Here is a 20225-nt window from a genome sequence, read left to right on the forward strand (position 1 = left end):
ATCCAGCAATGTCCACCCATGCACTCACCAGGCGCAGATACTGGAAGTAATTAGGAGTTGAAACCTTGGCTAATCTTACTCTCTCCTTGCCAAACTAGATAAGCCAACCTGTTAATGCGATTGTTTATAGGATCATTTGTACGAATATTGATTCAGCCTGCCCGTACACCATTTGGTCATAAAGGCAATGATTAGATAAGGAAAATAATATTTTGTCCGCCATTGGAGATGCTCCCCAATAGCCATTGTTGTGCTGTTTAGATAATTCCTAACGAAAACACTTGACTATTTATAGCCACTTATAATACCAAAAAGGTCTCAAAGTTAATTGCTGTCACGTAGCGGCTGTATTTGTAAGTCATGTTTATTTTTGAATCTCTTTACTAATGAAAGGAATCGCATTTTAAAGTTTGCTTTGTTTATGGCGCCAGGCGTTACAAATTGTGATGGCTGGTCCCGATCAAGATTCATCACCTCATTGACTCCGCTGACTCCGCTGTCCATTTGAAATGCTAACTCGACAATTGTATTGATTTTACAATAATTTATTTTTGGCCTCCAATTTTCTATCCATTCATTCCCCTGTGCGTTCGCAAGTACTTATGCCTTGTCCCTCTCTTTTTGTAGTGTTACCGGATCTTTACTGTTCATCTGAAGAGCAGTCAGACTAGACATAGGTTTAGCATCATTTCACACGGAGTGTAATGTCTGACAATGTAGCATTCCCAGACGTACACTGGATACAATGGGATACTTTCTGCTACACTGCATCTCCCGCATTCATATATATATAATATATATATATAAACATTCCCACTCTGCACTTCCTATAGTATATAGGGCAACTATATTACTTAAAGATGAGCCCTGAATCTTAACTAAACTATCAGTTTTAGATCTCAACTAGTGGATTGCAAGATTCTGCCAAGGCAAATCTAGATCAGTTACACAAGTCTCTGGGGAGTTCACAACCACAGAAATCTACCACACAGCAGGAGGACATTCAACCCGCATTAGCGCCAATGTTTCCACCTCCAATTAAGCTTTTCTACCCTAATCCCAATTCACTGCTCTTTCAACAACAACAACAACAACTTGGATTTATATAGTGCCCTCCACGTCGGACGGCGTCTCAGAGCGCTTTCCTCATACCCTCTGATACCTTTCCTTCACAAGCAGGAAATCTGATTTCTTTATGGCATCAATTTAATTAATGGGGTCTATTGCAGTTTTTCTTTGCATAAAGAGTAACCAGATGAATATCACGCCAACCTGCAGGAACTCCACTCTGACGTCTCTGTGTGTCGACGACAATTAAGGAATCCCGCTAAGAAACACCAGTGTAGTTTCAAACTACTTTTCTAAATTATATTGATCTATATTTTGCTGCCTTATTTAAAATTGTGACTGAAGAAAACTTATACTGCACTGAACATGGTACAAATATTAAAGATTATCAAATTAATTTTATACAAACAATTATTTGCTGTAGGCAACTTTTAGACAGACACCAGGAAGTATTTCTTTACGCAGCGGGCAATTTACAGAAGGAATTGATTGCCAAGAAAGAGGGTTGAAACAAAGACCCTGGATTCATTTAAGGAAGCACTCGAGGCTGTAATGAGAAGATGGACGTCCTCCCGATGTGTAGGGCACTATACGAGTGTAATTTTTTGTTGTTGTTTTTGTGTAGTATGAGTGGTGTTCTGGCAGGATAAGATTAAATAGGCTGAGGGGCCCTTTCAGCCAAACATCTCTTGTTAATAACATCAATCAATAAAACTTATGAAAGACAGAATAAACATCCAAAGGGATGGTATTGCACTAGAACACCTGTCTGCAAAGATAAGAGTGGGTCATTCTTATTGCTGCTAAGATGTTTAAAATTGGAACAGTCACAGTGATGATAGATAAACTGAATTACAATTGACTTTATGGTCTCATATTGATATATGTTCCATGTACGAACTACTAAGCACTGATATATGTTCTCGGTTACTACCTAACCTAATTAATTCTCATTCAACACAACATTAATAAACAGTTAAGTAGCTACCAGTTCTGTACGCTATTAGTAATGTACCCTGGGATTAAGATAAACCAGTGAGAAAGGAGGCGACAACCTATTTGAATTCTGTCAACCCCTGGAACTACTCAGGATTTCATGTTTAAAAGCAAAATGGATTTCAGAAGGTTTACACCTGCTCTCAAATATATTTAATTTTTTCAAAAAAATGACTTAAAATGGCAATGTATTATCATATGGTTTATCGTATGAGTCCCAGGGTTTGGAAGTCCTGCATTAAACTCAATGTGATCCTACATAATTCTTACAGTAGCATCAACACGTGCAGAGAAGTAATGGGTTTGGGATTTTGATGCAAGACGCTTTCAATAAATGTGCAAGCAAAGAACCCATTAAGTTACAGAAAAAAAATGTGCAGACACTTAACCTTTTAACTCATGGTTACATTCGACATGAACAGCAAGCACTCTATTCAGATAAAGTCATAAAGCCATCAGATATTAATGCGTTTAACAATTATATTCAAATGTTCCAATTAATGGTGAGTCGGCGGTTGATGTCTATCCAAACCATCTAAAGGCTGATCACCGACAGTTGTTCAGTTTTGAGAGAATGGTTTGTGATGCCGTGTCCACCGTTTTGTGTGGCACTAAAGATCATTCATCACTGAATGATCTGAATTCACTTTACACACTTAACAATTTACCAAATTCACCACCTGGGCCACTGGTAAGATACAAATTGTGTTTTGTGCTACCATCGAAGAGATTGTGTACAGTATATGACCTTGTTTAATGTACCATTTAAAGAAGGAGAATAGACTGCAAAAGAGTGCATTTGCTCCACTTCTCAAAAGTAAATAAAAACATCAGCACAGGGTTCATTGAAGGGATATCATTAATGTCAGTTGGACCAGTTTGTGCTCTCAAGTATACGTTCAATCCATGTGGCATTGGAGTGCATACTCCAAACTGACACCTTGGTGAGGAATTAGAATGAGACGAAGGAATCAGAAGAAGGACTGCAACGATTTATAGAAAGATATTTTAAACTGAGGCACTATTTCCCTTTGTTAGCAGAGACTTAGAGAAGGAGCTTCACCAAATTAATTCATTTTTTATGCAATTTTATGTTCAAAAGTGTTTAAATTTATTTTAGAATGGGAAAAACATAAAAATGTTCTGCCTTATTTCCCTCACACCATTTGGTACACAAATAAATACAACGGCTTCATCAATTGGGCAGGGAAATGTCTAATGCCCCTGTTTCCACTTAGCTCAGACTAGTAAATGGAACAAAGAGTAGACAATTGGACTTTGTTTGTGTGGTTCAGTTAACACATCACATAATGTGTATTCTGTGAAGCGCTTTGAGCCGTATCAAAGACATGATAAGGCGCTATATCAAATGCAAGGATTATTATCATTATATATCATTATTATTACAGAATCAGCCATCGGAGAACCCAAATCCCTTCTTACTATCAGATGATGCAGTGGCTAGAGAAGCAATGTGACCAATGTCAGCAGAAGGTAAAAATTCTGATAATAAAACTTCCAACAAAACTTGCAAAAGGTCAGCATTAATTTTACAAAGTGGGAAACACAGCTAAGGTTGTAATTTAAAGGTTGAGTGCATCTCATTTGTAAACTGGTCACACTTCCCGCTTATGGTTTCTGCCGTCATGTGAACACTGTTGTGTTACTACCTTGTAAGTTACTACCACTAGTCATCATACCTGCTCTACTCAGTACAAAATAGCAAGCTGTCCCTAACATAACATATTATCCCTCTACCCCGATTCCCGTGTGAAATCTTAGGCAGGTTTCCTTGCTCCACACGCACGCCTCTGTTTACCTCGCAGTGAATAGGAACGCTTGTTGATTGGCAGATCGCTTTCCAAGGCTAATAATCCCTCCAAAAAATAAATAATAATAATAAGTAAGACTGTTTGTGCGACACTGCTGTGTGCAATTGGTTGCTGCGCTTTGCCCACAAAAATATAAGGTATATTCTGCGAGATGCTTTGAGGCATCTCAACGACGTGATAAGGCTCTATATCAAATGCAAGGGTTATTATTATTATATATCACTGTTATGTTCAAATACCCGTTGCTATCGGCTAATATCCCATGCTCACCAGCCAAAACAATATCAAACAGGAAGCAATATTGTGTTTGCCCATCAGCACACTCCACTCGGTGACTCATTATATAACCCTAACTGAGATGAGTTGCCTTGCAACGCGCTGCAGACTATTATTCTGCACGTCAGGCTTGCTGCATAAAATACATAGTGATTACTATCACACCATGCTTGATAGCAACACTACTTTACTTGCACGTACAAAGTACTCAGGAAGCCCGTGTAAGTGGTAAATCAGTAGTAGTTGCACGGTTACATAAGTGGCAAACTCAGTCTATGAAACCTTTCTAGCTAAGATGGTGAATTAAGTATTTTCTCAACTGTCATTAAGTTAAAACATTTAGGGATCTTCGTTTACGACAGTAATTAAGTACTCCCAATGTTAAGCGTAGAAGCTGTTGTTCATGAGCTTTGCGCTTCACCCCTTCAGCAACATGTTAATCAAGCTTACATGAGAACAGTCGCTAAATACTTTGGCTGCATTTTGCTGGTAAAATCAATTCCCTAGAAAAGTTTGAACTAATTGGAGGAGATATTAAACTGCAGAGAATAAAGCTAAAAGTGAGCCAGAACAGAAGCTTACAAACCCTCTAGAGATCACTGACTGAGTGAGTATCTACAAAGATCTTATTTGTGGAGGAGGAGCAGAAATGGCATTGGGTACTTCTTAAGGCAGTTACAGAGGGGGGGAGAGAGGAGGTAAAGCCGGAGATTGCCGAAAAGGCTGGATGTGAGGTTCAGGTTCTCACTGCTATAAATAGATGTGCGTCACCAGAGAAACTAACTGCTCATAGATCATTTCCAGGTTGATGCAATACCATCAGCGACTGTAATTAATGAATGTCAACAATCCTACGAGTTCAAAACAAGAACAGCAAATATATCAATTGCGCAAATAAGCATGAGATGGGGCTGATTCTTTGTGCATTGTGAGCTCACAAAAAACATGCCAACAAGTTTTATGGCCACTGTGCAATTTATAGCTTCCAGGAGTAAGAACCAGATCAAGACAATAACAGTTGCTGAAAAGAGTCTGGAAAGTCAAAAGAATTAATCTTTATTAAAAAAATTTGCATACGGCCAATAACCCAGTTTGGGGCCAGGCTGTCTAATAATTCACAAATAATTCACTCGACGAAATCAAACTTAAAAAGTTCTTAATCTCATCTCATTGGCATTGGACTGAAGACTACATATGAAGCCCTGTGCGTGGGCAAGTGACGATAAAAATCAAATACCACTGAAACAGACAAATACGGTAAGTAATCATAACAAAAGCATCAGTAAAAAGAGATTTCTTGCATTGTTTATAACTAATATTTGCCTTGTTTTGTAAATAAACAATATTCATCAACTGATACAAGTGTGTGAAATGGATACTATAGGGATGCCAATCAGGGCGATTTCCTGATTACCTCACCTTCAAGATCAAGCAAAGGTTAAACCCTGGCCCCTAAAGACAATATAAATATAAATGAATCACACCCTAGGCACCATGATGCATCTCCTTCCTAACAATAGTAAAACGACAGGGGTAATAAAGCCCGAAGAATGGTAACACCCTTAGACATCTTGACGATGTCGCTGTGTTAACTGCAAGGATTATTATTTTACTATTACGTAACAGCGATTGAGAGAAGATTTACCTTTCAAATAGGAGGGGAAATTATTTTTCATTAGATAAGCCATGAAGATCAAAAGACCAGTACCATCTGGTAAATCCTGGGAGTGGAGTACTGGAATTCAAACTCAGATTCAAATCCAAGTTTCAACTGTCACCCAAACTCAACTAAACTTCTGTTGACAAGTTCAGTGATCCTCGTGTCAGTTTCTGGTGAAGGTGCCTAGAGGTAATGCAGGATTCTATGTAGGGATGGGAAAACACATGATGTATACACAAACAAATCACCAATCCCGCCAATCATTCATGGCTCCTGTTGATGCACTTATCAAGCAGGATCAAACAACACAAAATGGTTTATCCTCCCACAGGAGGGCACCAAGCCAAGTCATTAAAAACATTTCAAAGGGAGTTCAATAAATCCTGAAAGAAAAATGTGTTTTAAAGGGTACGGGAGGTTGCGGGAAAATTGATTTGGAGTGGAGAGCAGCAATGGGAGACCTAGCCTGAACATGGACAGATTAGAGATAAGCATTCTAAGATTCTATGAAGCTAGAACAAGACAAATAAAATAATAAAGCAACTAAAATGATGGAAATATCCTATTAACTCATTGCCAATATGAATATTACAGTAAATTAATGTTCAATGCATCGACTGTACTGCATATCCAGTAGATCCACACACATGTTCTTCTAAAGGCATTCATGACTTAGGAGAGGTGCTCCAACACATATTTTCCAGTGGAGTTTTCATTTTAAAACCATTGCATGCATTTCGTCGCTACCTTGGAGGCATGAATTATATTGTAGACAAAAATGAATTCTCAGTAAACCACAGCCATTTGAAACCTGCAAAAGTCATCAAATTGGTACTAAATAGTCAGTTTGTGGCGAAGCTATAGAATAGTTGGATCAAAGCATAAAGCTCAATCGAACAATCTGCAAATACATCAGTACAACTGTACATTTGACCAAAATTATTACAATTGCAACTTGAGAATAGTCCATGTTGAAAATAGTGTACCTTCCAAACAGGTTGCAACCAGTACTGTGCAGTTCGACTGTGCACCTCCTACGTGAATGTTAGGAAATTGTTATTCATTGCCTACCTGAGTAGATATACAGCCCTTTCGATATCATTGAGCTCTTCGTCGACTGTCAGTCTTTCTATCTCTTCTGGTGTCTTTAAATGCAAAGAAAACAGAGTAAAGATGGAGTAGTTAAGTTTAACCGGTTGACTATCACTGAATCATAAGACGTCAATTCAATGGAGAAGGGTCAGATAGCATAAACTGCGACAGAGAAGCTCAAAGCTTCAAGTGTTCAGCACCTCAATATTAGATTACTGTCTTTTAATTCATTGGCAGCTACCCAGCATTATTCATAGGACAGAGATTTGTTTTATATAAAGACAGAGAACTGAAGCAATCAGTTTGAGATCCCTGTTGCCTTGATTATTACCATTGCAATGTGATTAGATGATGAATTACAAAGAATTAAAACGATAGTGCTCTACATTATATATTAAAAAATCCAGATTTAACCCATCAGGGAGGGGGCGGGGCTAACAATAACCAGCACGTAAATCAACCTACAATATAATCAGCACAATAAATGCGTATATTATTTCATCAGAGAAACCGAGAGAGAGGAGTGGAATAACATTTTGCTTAGCAATGATATTAGAGATTTTTCCTATTATTTCTTGCATTAATAGCTTGCGTAATTTACATTTATTATTTTTCCAGGTGTAACTGAGACCAGGTATATATATATTTATATATATACACTGTAGTTACATGTACTCCCACCTTCTGCCCCCCACAGAAAAAAATCTGTTAGTTTTTTTTACTAGCAATAATGGGCAATATCAATATAAAAGCTAAGTGCTTGTTAAACTGATAATCGAACGATTTTCACGCGTGGCGGCAGGAATCGGGGATCCATTTGACGACAGTACATATGTATATCTGGACTCTGCCGGTCTCAGTTACAACTTGAATAACAATAAAATACACAACAATCGTTCAAGTTAGTTGTTGTCGTGGGTTTTCTTATTTTAAACGCACTCACACACACATATATACATCTACACACACGTGTATTTCACCCACAAAACATATACAGTCACTACACTTTACAGTGTATCCTGTGAAGCGCTTTGAGACGTCTTGAAGACGTGATAAGGCGCTATATCAAATGCCAGGTTTATTATTATTATTACACACATGTATATGTGTACACAGAAACACGCACATATACACACATACAGACATACACATATACATAAACACACATCTACACATACATACACATATACAAACAAACACACATGTACACACACACACATATACACACATACACACATGTATACATACATACACACACATATACACATGTACACACATAAATACATACATACATGCATACATATACATACATACACATGTATACATATACACATACATGTATAAACACACATACACACATATTCACACACATACATATACACACGTCACATACATATACACACGTACACAGACACACACATATACAATACATAGATACAAATGTAGACACACACACATGTACACAGACACACATGTACACATGTACACACAGACCAGGCTGCCCACCTTCAGGTACCGGCGCACGGGTCTCTCGATGAAGCTGAGCTCCTGCAGATCCTCTATTTGTCCGAACAGCCCCTCCTGACTGAAGTCCATGGTGTGGCTCTCGGCGGCTGCTCGAGGCTGTGAGGCCGCCCTCAGCCCCAGTGACACACACACACACACACAGGGGGGGGGGGCTCAGCGCCTGGCCGGGGACATGGCCTCTCCTTCTCTCCCGGTGTCTGTGGGGGGGGGGGGGGGGGGGGGGGGGGTGGGGGGGGGGGGGGGTGGAGGTGTGGGGGTGGGAGTGTGTGTGTGGGTGTGTGTGTGTGGGGGGGGGGGAGGTGTGGGGGGGGGTGTGGGTGTGTGTGGGGGTGTGGGGGGTGGGGGGGGGAGTGTGGGGGTGTGTGTGTGTGTGGGGGGGGGTGTGGGGGGGGGGTGTGGGTGTGTGTGTGGGTGGGGGAGTGTGTGGGTGTGGGTGTGTGTGGGGGGGAGTGTGTGTGTGTGTGTGTGTGGGTGTGTGTGTGGGGGAGTGTGTGGGTGTGTGTGTGTGTGGGGGGGGGTGTGTGTGTGTGTGTGTGTGGGTGTGTGTGTGGGGGAGTGTGTGGGTGTGTGTGTGGGGGGGGGTGGGGGGGGTGGGGAGGGCTGTCAACTCTGCTCTATTTTCTAAGCCTCGTCTCTCCTCTCCTCTCTTTTCGACACACGTCTGTGTGTGTGTGTGTGTGTGTGACTCTCTGTGTGAGGGTGTGTGGCTGGGGCTGGTCTCCCCGCTCTGTGTGTGTGTGTGTGTGTGTGTGTGTGAGGGTGTGTGTGACTCTCTGTGTGAGGGTGTGTGTCCCGCTGCTCCCCCTCAGGCTCGGGCTCCGGTGAGTCAGTGAGGGGGCTGAACTCAGCACAGTAACCATCAAGCTCGTTGCTCCAACCCCCTCACGCTCACTGTCTCAGTAACTCTCAACTGCTGAATTTGCCCTGGTAGCACTCACTCCTCCTGCCACTAACAAATGGGAGAAGAAAAAAAAACAAGTTGTGTTCATTTTANTTTTTAAAAGGAATCACAAACAGTGACGAGTTTCTTCAGCAGATTTTGAAATCATTAAAACATTTTTAATTTGAAAAGTGAACCTGCATAGAATTGATGGTCGAATGAAAATGCCTCACAATTTGTTGTTCCCAGGCCCGTGTCAATACTGCCAGGAGCATAGAGAAGATGGAATACCAGTACAACAAGGCACAGCAGCACAACAGCTGGTTCCAGCAAGCTGCCGAAGCTCTGGAGGTGGATTTGGATGATGACGTCCTAATGGGTCAGTATCCTTCCTGCCGGTTGAAATATCTCATGCTCTACTTTAGTAAGAAGTTTAAAAGTTGGATGGAAGCATTGCTAAAGGTGTTTTGTACAAGTGTCATCCATCCCTTTGGTGTAAGGAACAAGTGCATAATTGGTGACAGTACATTATAAATGGATGTTTTCTCTAGTCTCAGATAACTATTTTCTAAGCCCCTGAGACACTGAAAATACTTGACCTGATGAAATACTGAAAAAAAATTACTCAAACCAATTACTCAGTCTAATTGCTTTGAACACATTTAAGTGATTGGGATCCACTAAACGCAGCTAAAGGGAATATGTATCAACATCAGTCAACTTCATGGAAGTGTTTCATAGCAAACTAATTATGGCTTTGTGTTTAGGTGGGAAGCATGACGAAGCTGATGAAAAGCAGAGACAAAGGATGTTGAAAGGAATGAAGAAAGAACTAAAACATATGCTCTCACAGCCTGTGTTCAAAAACTGCCTGATGACTAGGTACCCAACACAAATGGGCAGGTTAATATTGCCTGATTTACCAGTGGCCACCCAAGAATCCGCTTTAAGCACAATCATAAAACATAAAAAAAAGCAGCCATTGCATAAAAAAGCAAAATGCTGAGTGAACTTGTAAAGATGATGTACACAACTGTTGTGACATAGCAAATGGCCACAAGTGAATACCCCATTTATTTCGTTTAATAAAAAAAAACCACTTAAAACAGTGTTTTTCTTCAAAGGTGAAATAGCTGAGCATTAACTGTTTGATTAAAGTAGGACTGAGAGTACAGTAGAGGATACAGGTTGTGAGAAAGAACACAAAATGAATCCTATTAAAAGTTATAAATTCAATGCAGTTTGGCTACTAGATCTAGACGTACCACTTTACAGTGCACTAAAAATAGTTAGCGTGAGTTAATCTACCTCGTATTCTGTGCAATACCATGTGGAAAGTGGGACAGCATTAACCCATTGAATATGGCAGATAAGTTTCAAGCACTGACATTTTTTGAATGACCACCAAGAACTATTCTCAAACTTGATTAACTTGGCAGTGTCTGTAATGTGGCCCTGGTCATCATTAAGTTTTAGGTTTGTACTTAATGCAAAATACATTTTTAAAACAAGGAAAATTTGTTTTTAAAAAAGCGCTTCCACAGTGGATGGTGGGAACTGGAGGAATGGTAGATGAAATGTTTTGAAATGTAAAATATAAAATAGAAGTAATGCGGTGAACCCAGTTGGAAGTTTAGTTTTGGGGGGAATGTACGTTAGTGGGTTTGAATTTCTGCTAGCACAGTTATCATCTCGCTTAGGGTAAGACTGCCGGCAATTTAACTTACCATTAATAATCCCTGCAGTTGATACAGCACCTTATCACATTGAAATGGCTCAATGTGCTTCACAGCCATTAAGTGTAGTGACTGGATTTGTAGGTCAATGCAGCAGTTAATTTCCACACAGCAATGTCCCATAAAGAGACATGAAATAAATAACCCAGTTTAGATCTGGAGGATTACTGATCAGGCTGGCTAACAGGAGAATCTTCCTGTTTTGTGCTTGAACATATCTCTGGTATTTGAGCAACCAGAAGTTAGCACATTTTTGAATACAGATGTAATTTTGAAGCTGTTGGTGTCTTTTAAGACATTTTTTAAAGTTGTATTTAATTGATTGATATCTGCTGAGCAGCAGCCCTGCCTGAGGCTTCGGCAAAGCACTGAACTATTGTGAGACAACTTGGAAACGGCAATATTTTCTTTTCAAAACCAGCATCAAACACAACAGAGAGATCACCATAAAGACGCACGAGCTTCCAAAGAACTACCGTGATCATAGACAACGCACTGAGAGATGGGTCAGTTTTCAGTGGGATAGTGACTTTTTAATGCACTATTTGAAATCAAAAAAGCATACTTTTTAAGGCAAGCCCGGCCACATCTCAAATTAAAATTCCGGTACGCCCAGAGTTTTAAACTAAAGCCTCAACAATGTTAGACAACATTTTGAAGTTGTTGTATTTAATTGATTTGAGATCTTCCACCTTTACGCTGAGCAGCAGCCCTGCCTGAGGCTTGAGCAAAGCACTGTACTATTGCAAGACAACTTAGAAACGGCAACAGGAGACTTAAGTACACTTCTCTAATTGACGAAAAAGTGCAGGTTGTAGTTTTGTTGTGAAATCTGGAGCAGGAACATGACGGATAGGAGCTACAGCAATATCTAGAACATCAACTTGGTTTTAACGAGTTGAGCTGCTCAAAGCAGCTGCCGTTCTGGTCTCTTTTAAGACGGTGTTGGCCAATCCATGGCCTGTGGGCTAAAAGTGTCTCGTCGAACATTCGCACTAGTCCAGGTAAGTGTGTTGGATCAGTATTTTGTTTCCAGGAGCTACTGAGCTACCTGGATATTTGTGGTTTGGCCATGAATCAAGAAATATTCAAACAAGAAAAATGTATTTGGTTGACCGACGAAAGGTTGGCCACTACTGCTTTAAAAGCTAAGTCTCCTACGAAGGTTAACGTAAATCTCCTGCTCAAAAGTTAGCAAGAAATAGCATTAATTGATTTCATAAGAGATTTCATACATTGTAAACTTAAACCTGCTCTGCAAGTCTCTACTGGAGGAAATGCACTGCTTTTATCTGCAAAGCTTGGACAGGTAGTTTTTTCAACAAAAAAAACACAGAACAGGCAATATTGAATTCACTCCCTTTTCATTGGTAATATACATCCATATTATGCTGTAGAGGGAGGTAGTTTCAAAAGTTAATTGTGCTGAGGCTTTACGTTTTGGCTCACGTGCCATCAAAGATTACAGGAAAAAAAGCACTGACGCTGAAAGTGTTTATGGTCTTTCGAAAGCAGATTCACAGGACTATTTGGACTTGTTTGCTTTGTAAAGTATGTCGTAATGCCCTGGTTTGTAAAGTAGATACACCAAGGGTTTCGAGCCTTCCGGGAAGATGTGGTGATTAACAGCAGTGTTCGATTTGTCCATGTATTCTACTTGGATTGGTATGTTCAGGGCTTGGGTTAGTGCAGTGATGTGAATGTGGTCACTCTCCATGGCCATTGGCTCCACTTCCTGTCGAGAGAAAAGTAACGCCACGGTTTTACTTAAATACTCGACAGGAGTTCCTTGAAAGCGAGAGATAGAGCATCAAAAGAAGAACTCACAATTTTCTGACCAAAAGGTGGCAGCGCTGACAACCAAGCCAAGCTGCCAACTCACATACAACATCCACTCCAATCAGAACTGAAACACTCACAGCCAGAACATTAACACTTCGGTACCAATGTTACCAGTGTCACCAATTTACAAACCCAAAAGACACGAGTCGTATGTCAAGGCAAAATAAACTATGCTAAAGAAATGAAATGATCAATATAACTATCTTATTACTTACCTGGGTACAGAAGTCTTTAATGCTCATTCCTCCCTCAAGGAAGTACTCAAAGAACTCGGACTTCTTCTGCAAGTACGCAGATGTCAACAGTCGAAGATACAGCACTAAACAATCTGAGGTATTGCGATCGTTGAAAACGGCCAGGAGTTTTGCACCCGAAACATCTGCCTCCACCAGGTCAATCACATCCATAAACTAGAACCAGAAAACAAAACTGTACCTTCCTTCCCTGTAACATTCACTATAACTGAAGCTCAGTATCACAATCTGAAAATGGAAATAGGGTTAGTTTACTTATATTAATAATAATAATCCTTGCATTTGATATAACCCTTATCACGTCTTCGAGACGTCTCAAAGCATTTCACAGAATATACTGTAAAATGAGTTGACTATATTTTGTGGGCAAAATTGATCGTCCCGTAAACAGTCGTGGATTATTACCCCCAGAAAAGTGATTTGCCGTCGACTTAACGGTTCCAACTTAACTGCCTTTGATCAGTATCTTTTTCTAGTCTTTCACTCTACCTGTATTCTTCCAATTAAACATTTTCATTGGTACAATGTGGCAGGTCTATTATGATCTTGCATAAGGTTGCAAAGGGAAGATTTTTTTTGTATCATGCAGCTCATTTTATTACCCCTTCTGTCATGTTACAACTCAATGATTTGGACTTAAAAATCTTTACATAAAACAATTGACAAAAATACTTACTGTGTTGAAAGCATTCTCAAATGTGCTCTCGATAAATCCCATAGATAAAAGTTCGCCTTTGCTTCGCATTAAAATCTTTCTAAGTCTAAAATGAAGAGAAAGTCCATCTTAGGAACATTGCTGACGGTTATTTTAATAGATTTAATAACACGGGTACGTGTCAATCTTAAGGTGCAAAAAAATTCAACGGGATTCATCTGAAATTTCTTCAAGATGCCATTCAGCAAAATCAAAGAAAGAACTTGCATTCTTTAGTGACTTATGCTGAAATAATAATCACCGTTGCATTTTGATATAACACCTTATGACACGTTTGAGACGTCTCAAGCACTTCACAGAATATACTGTAGTGAATTGACTATATATCTTGTGGGTGAAACACGACAGCCAATTGCGCACAGCAGCGTCCCTCGAACGGTCGTGAATTGAGTAACCAAATGCCTCAAAACGACCTGAATTTCTGTGCTACTATCTTGTAACCAACATCTTATTATTATTAATAGTTACATTAAATATAATGCCACATCTCAACCAACGTGCATCACAGAAATTTACTGTATAGTGTTGATTTGTTGCAACTGTACCCCACATAAATAATAGATAATAATAGATAATAATCCTTGCATTCGATACAGTGCCTTATCACATGGCTGAGGCATCTCAAAGCGCTTCACAGAATATAATGTAAAGTGGAGTGATTATATTTTGTGGGCAAAACGCAGCAGCCAATTGCGCATTTTGTAGGTGATAATAATAATAATCCTTCCACGTCTTATCGACGTCTCAAAGCGCTTCACAGAACACACTGTAAAGTGAATTGACTGTATATTTGTGGGATAACGCGGCAGCCAATTGCACACAGCAATGTCCCACAAACAGTCGTGGATTGAAAATGACCAATTTATTATTGTTTTGTGGAGGGGTTATTATTAGGCTCTGTGTGGAGTAAGGAAACTTGCCCAAGGTTTCGCCCTCTGCCTGGAACTGAACCCAGGTCTCTCGCTTGCGAGGCGAGTGCTCTAACCACTGAGCTACAGGACTCCACGGGAAGCAACGGGAACTGAATCTCAAACTTACTTTTGCACTCCCTTGCTATTTCCAAGTAGCGCCTCCAGGTACGCGAAGCTCAGGGCTCGGTAAAAGCAGTTGCCGTCACCAAGGGTTCTTCGGAAGCAGGCGTACCTTTTACTGAGATCCTTCAAAATAAAACCACAGAGGTCTTGGTTTGGAATATGAAGAAGGTTGGTTTCAACATCGGGCCTATTGCCAAACAACCTCACCAGAAAAGTTACAGAAATAAAACGCTTAAAAAGACTGGGATGCAAACTTGCGATGATTTCCAACGTAAGTCTGAGTGGGGTCTCCTTCTGAAAACAGAAAAAAACATCAAACCTATCAACTCCAAACCGCTCCAGAAGCACATTGTGTTGACGCATTGACGTTGAGTTCCTGCAGGTCAGAGTGACACAATTGCCTTAATTGTTTCCTTAATGAAGGAATCCTATTACTAATCAACACATGTTAAACCCTAATGTTCGCTTGGTCCTTGTCTGCTGAGCATCGGTGTCCAACGTAAAAAGCTTAAAGCCAGTAATTTGCTGTCAAAAATGCTGGCAGCGTAACCTTTGTAAAGCAAAGTTGTTTTGCGATAGGGCCAATTTTTGGACCAGCCTTTTTTTCAGACGAGGACCAATTGTGGTTTCAGGAGCAGTGGGATCTGCACCCTCTGCAGTGAGGAATGCGGCAGGTGGCAATTTAATGAACAGCTCAACGCTGTTATGGGGAAAAGTACGGTCAGCACCGCAAAGGGCGTAACATACAATCTCCAGCAGATCGTGATGCACTCTGTCCGCATTCCCACGGGAGGTTTTTGAGAGCCGGACAGAGAGCAAAAACAAATGAACAGATTGAAATGTCCCCAGATACAGGAGGAAAGGACAAGTTTTTAATAATGTAATATAATAATAATCCTCGTATTTGATCTAGCGCCTTATCGCGTTGTTGTTAATCAACCTGCCCTCTCCCCCTCTGCTTCACGTCCCCCGCCTCGCTGTTGGCGGGCGGGCCTTCAGCCACTCTGCCCCCATTCTCTGCAACTCCATCCCACAGCCCCTCCGCCTCGCCCCCCCCTCCCTCGCCATCTTCAAGACCCTCCTCTTCGACCGTGCCATCAGTCACTCTCCTTCCCCCCCCCACTGTCCTCCACCCTCCCCCGATCCTGACCCCCAGCTCGGGTCCAAATCACTGATCGTCCAGCGCCTTGGGACGTCCTCCCGACATGAAAGGCGCTATACACATGTAACTTTGTTGTTGTTGTTGTTGTTGTTGAGACATCGCAAAGCGCTTCACAGAATATACCGTAAAGTGTAGTGACCGTATGTTTTGTGGGCTTTACGGGGCAATCCAGACTAGGTGGAAATTCATGCCTCCGTAGCAGGTGGGCGGGAGGTGTAGCGGGAGGTGGTGGACGCAGGTGGGTGGTTGGAGTAAGTGCGCGTACTGTCCAACAGGAAGCGCGAGTCCAAACAGACTGACGGATAGCTTCGTCTCATCGCGGAAAAGTTAGCAATTCTATTCCAGGAAACGTTCCTTACTTGTGACCCGTCTCGAGCTGCGTTCTCCGTAGCCACGTTTTAGGAAACACGGGTTTATAGAGTGAAATGATATACTGATGTCGTACCTCCACCTTTCGCTGGTGAATGGCATCGTCAGGATGTTCGTCTCCCAGTTGCAATATTCCACTTTTATCAGAGACTATGGAAGCGTACCCAAACTTTTAAACAAAATAAAAAGTTAAGAAAGAAGAAAATGGGAACACGGCAAGTGTTGCCAATGCAAATCAGTACTCAGGAATGAAGATATTAAACTGTTTACAAACGAATACACAGTATATGTACAAACAGGAAAACTCCCATATCTGTTTGTGGCACTAACTTATGGGTGGGGGTGGGGGCAGTAGGGCAGGTGGTGTGTGTGTTTGGGGGTGGTATTGGGAGTGTGTATTTTTGTGTGTGTGTTGAGGGGGGGGTGTTGGGGTGTGTGTATGTGTTGGGGGGTGTACGTGTGTGTGTGTGTGTGGTGTGCGGTGGGGGGGGTGTTGGGGCTGGAAGGTGTGTGTGTTTGTGGTGGTGGGGAAGGTGTTGGGTGGTGTTTAGTGAGGGGTGTAGGTGTGTGGGGAGCAGCTTAGGGGGTGTGTGTTGGGGCGGGTGTTGGGGGTGTGCGTGGAGTGGGTGTGTGTGGGAGGGTGTGTGTGTGGGGGGGGTGATGGCTGTGTGTGTGGTGGGGGGGGGGGTGATGGCTGTGTGGTGTGGGGGGGTGATGGCTGTGTGGGGGGGGTGATGGCTGTGTGTGTGTGTATGTGTGTGTGGGTGATGGCTGTGTGTGTGTGTGTGTGTGATGGCTGTGTGTGTGGGGGGGGTGATGGCTGTGTGGGGGGGGGTGATGGCTGTGTGTGTGTGTGTGTGTGATGGCTGTGTGTGTGTGTGGGGGGGTATGATGGCTGTGTGGGGGGGGAGTGATGGCTGTGTGTGTGGTGGGGGGGGTGATGGCTGTGTGGGGGGGGGTGATGGCTGTGTGGTGTGTGTGTGGGGGGGGGTGATGGCTGTGTGTGTGTGTGTGGGGGGGGGGGGGGGGGTGATGGCTGTGTGTGTGTGTGGGGGGGGGTATGATGGCTGTGTGTGTGGTGGGGGGGGGGTGATGGCTGTGTGTGGGGGGGGGTGATGGCTGTGTGGGGGGGGGGGTGATGGCTGTGTGTGTGTGTGTGTGGGGGGGGGGTGATGGCTGTGTGTGGGGGGGGGGGGGTGATGGCTGTGTGGGGGGGGGGTGATGGCTGTGTGTGTGTGTGGGGGGGTGTGGTGTGGGGGGGGTGATGGCTGTGTGTGGGGGGGGGGGGTGATGGCTGTGTGTGTGTGTGTGGGTGTGGGGGGGGGTATGATGGCTGTGTGTGTGGGGGGGGGGGGGGTGATGGCTGTGTGGGGGGGGGGGAGTGATGGCTGTGTGTGTGTGTGTGGGGGGGGGGTATGATGGCTGTGTGTGTGTGTGGGGGGGTGATGGCTGTGTGGGGGGGGGTGATGGCTGTGTGTGTGTGTGTGTGGGGGGGGGGGTATGATGGCTGTGTGTGTGTGTGGTGTGTGTGGGGGGGGGGTGATGGCTGTGTGTGTGTGTGTGTGGGGGGGGGGTGATGGCTGTGTGTGTGTGTGTGTGTGGGGGGGGTATGATGGCTGTGTGTGTGTGTGTGTGTGTGTGTGGGGGGGGTGATGGCTGTGTGTGTGGGGGGGGGGTGATGGCTGTGTGTGTGTGGGGGGGGGGGTGATGGCTGTGTGTGTGTGGGGGGGGGGTGATGGCTGTGTGTGTGTGGGGGGGGGGTGATGGCTGTGTGTGTGTGTGTGGGGGGGGGGGTGATGGCTGTGTGGGGGGGGGGTGATGGCTGTGTGTGTGTGTGTGTGGGGGGGGTGATGGCTGTGTGTGTGTGTGGGGGGGGGGTGATGGCTGTGTGTGTGTGTGTGTGTGTGGGGGGGGGGTGATGGCTGTGTGGGGGGGGGTGATGGCTGTGTGTGTGTGTGTGGGGGGGGGGGTGATGGCTGTGTGTGTGTGTGGGGGGGTATGATGGCTGTGTGGGGGGGGGGGGAGCACACATGATGGGAGAGCACACATCTCTGGACTTACTGCACCATCCATCTGTCCCCAGTGCCCAGTGTGTGCTGTGCAGTGCTGTGCTGTGCTGTGTGCCCAGTGCCCAGCGCTAGGAGGCCTCCAGCCCACACACTGCCCGGGGACGGGGGGCACGTGTCCCGGGGACACACTGACACATTGTCCACCCGCTGCTTGTGTTCCCGTCAGTCTCCAGGAAGTGACGTCTCCGCCGCTCCGCCCCGCCCCCGCCTCCCAGCCCAGCCAATCAGCGCGGCGTTAGGGCCGGAGTGGGCGGGGTCCGTGGGTGCGTGTGGCACGTGGGCGGGTAGGGCGGGGGGGGGGGGGGCGGGGTCTGAGCCAGGCCAGGAGCATGCGCAGTGCGTAGGTCTCCTGACCCGTCTGAGCTACGTTGGGCGGTTTCACGCCCAATCGCGCGGCTTCACGCCCGATTGGGCGGCTTCACGCCCAATTGGGCTTGTTTTTGTGTGTGGGTGGGTGTTTCTTTGCTGGGCTTTGGGCTGGTGCCTCATGTAACAACAACATTTGGTTTAATTTTTGATTCAGACCAGCTCACAAAATGCACAGTCACTACGCTTTACGCGTATCCTGCGAAGCGCTTTGAGACGTCTCGAAGACGTGACAAGGCGCGGTATCAAATGCGAGGGCTGTTATTGTTATGTTATTACAGGCTGCAAAACAGGTTCTTTTTTCCCCCTTTTGAAGATTTTTTTTTTACGCACACGTACGCGCACACGCGAGCGCACACACGGTTTCAAAAGCACTAACCCAACCTCTCACTCGAACGGGTCAATCTGCTGCTTGTCCAGAGTAGGGGCCCAGGCAATGCCATAATGTTGGGGTACATTGGGGTTAGTGTTTTGCTTTCTTTGGTTTGACTGACTTTGGGCTAAAAAAGTGCTCAAACATTAAGACTGAGTTCGACAGATTCCGCACACTTTGAAATATTAAGGAGACGACGTAATTTGACCCGCGTGGATTTTCAAGACCGACCTCCCCTGGTCTGTCTGTTCTCTCTCACGGGGCTTGGCGTTAGGTTGTTGGAATGGAATGCGTTCTCTCCCTCTCCCCCTCTCCCTCTCTCCCTCTCCCTCTCCCCCTCTCCCTGGAAGGACACATTCTGTTTACCTAATTCTGGAAAGTATTAGCCAAAGCAGGAGGACAAATCACGATCTTACTCAAGCTCAGCGACACTCCCTGTGTCCGCTTCCAAGAAGTGGTTATGGTGAAATGTTAAGATGAGGTGGTGAAACAGGGAAGATAAAATGATTATTCACTTTGTGGCTGTTTATAATAACAATAATAATAATCCCTGCATTTGATTTAGCGCTTTTCACGTCCTTGAGACGTCTCAAAACGCTTCACAGTATTTTTACTGTAAATTGAATTGACTGTATATTTGTGTATTATGGAATGCTTCCGTTCTCAAATTGGCTGCCTTGCCTCCAAATACACAGTACAGATAAAAAAAAAATTCACAACAATTATTCTGTGAAGCAGGGTTGAGATGAACTACAAAGATTTAGCTTAATCCGGTGCATGGTTAAAATGTTAGTACCTGACAAGATTTACATGTGAAAAGTTTCAAATTCACTGTAGCTATGGAGACAGAAATTTATTTATCTAATTCAGATAACACTCCCAAGCTCATCGAATGAAGTTTTAAATGTGAGGAGCAGCAAGCCAGCCTAAAATAATACCCTATAGTTTGCTGAAAAGATATACACATTTAAAGA

General features: G+C 43.5%; 3 protein-coding genes across 6 annotated transcripts in view; 1 reads left to right on the forward strand and 2 right to left on the reverse strand.

Annotated features, from left to right (window-relative positions):
- ppp4r4 (protein phosphatase 4, regulatory subunit 4) overlaps positions 1–8589 on the reverse strand; it is a 52427-nt gene extending 43838 nt beyond the window's left edge. The window contains 2 exon segments of the mRNA XM_007903877.2: positions 6904–6977; positions 8431–8589. Of these exon segments, the coding sequence (XP_007902068.2) occupies positions 6904–6977; positions 8431–8520 (164 nt within the window). The 5' untranslated portion in view covers positions 8521–8589.
- The window catches only part of ddx24 (DEAD (Asp-Glu-Ala-Asp) box helicase 24), a 20362-nt gene extending 9925 nt beyond the window's left edge, over positions 1–10437 (forward strand). For all 4 annotated transcript variants that reach the window (XM_007903873.1, XM_007903872.2, XM_007903874.2 and 1 more), the window contains exons 8-9: positions 9581–9710; positions 10099–10437. In XM_007903873.1, coding sequence (XP_007902064.1) covers positions 9581–9710; positions 10099–10337 — 369 coding nt within the window. In that variant the 3' untranslated portion in view covers positions 10338–10437. The remainder of the gene's footprint in view (positions 1–9580; positions 9711–10098) is intronic.
- Positions 10438–12414: 1977 nt separating this feature from the next.
- Positions 12415–18709, reverse strand: LOC103185419 (ubiquitin thioesterase OTUB2). Its single transcript, XM_042338199.1, has 6 exons — positions 18505–18709; positions 16520–16612; positions 14917–15035; positions 13840–13924; positions 13125–13319; positions 12415–12802 (listed from the first exon to the last, which is right to left on the reverse strand). The coding sequence occupies exons 1-6, from the start codon at positions 18514–18516 to the stop codon at positions 12593–12595; spliced, it is 714 nt and encodes a 237-aa protein (XP_042194133.1). The 5' UTR covers positions 18517–18709; the 3' UTR covers positions 12415–12592.
- Positions 18710–20225: the final 1516 nt, after the last annotated feature.

Source organism: Callorhinchus milii, unplaced genomic scaffold, assembly GCF_018977255.1.
Source record: "Callorhinchus milii isolate IMCB2004 unplaced genomic scaffold, IMCB_Cmil_1.0 Scaffold9, whole genome shotgun sequence".
Lineage (NCBI taxonomy): Eukaryota > Metazoa > Chordata > Chondrichthyes > Chimaeriformes > Callorhinchidae > Callorhinchus > Callorhinchus milii.

Bases quoted from the DNA above. Each gene is read 5' to 3' on its own strand.
- LOC103185419 (XM_042338199.1), bottom strand. The intron at 13,925-14,916 runs GTAAGTTTGAGA...TCTTCATTTTAG, and splicing joins AATAGCAAGGGAGTGCAAAA to ACTTAGAAAGATTTTAATGC. The intron at 13,320-13,839 runs GTAAGTATTTTT...TTCTGGTTCTAG, and splicing joins TTGAGAATGCTTTCAACACA to TTTATGGATGTGATTGACCT.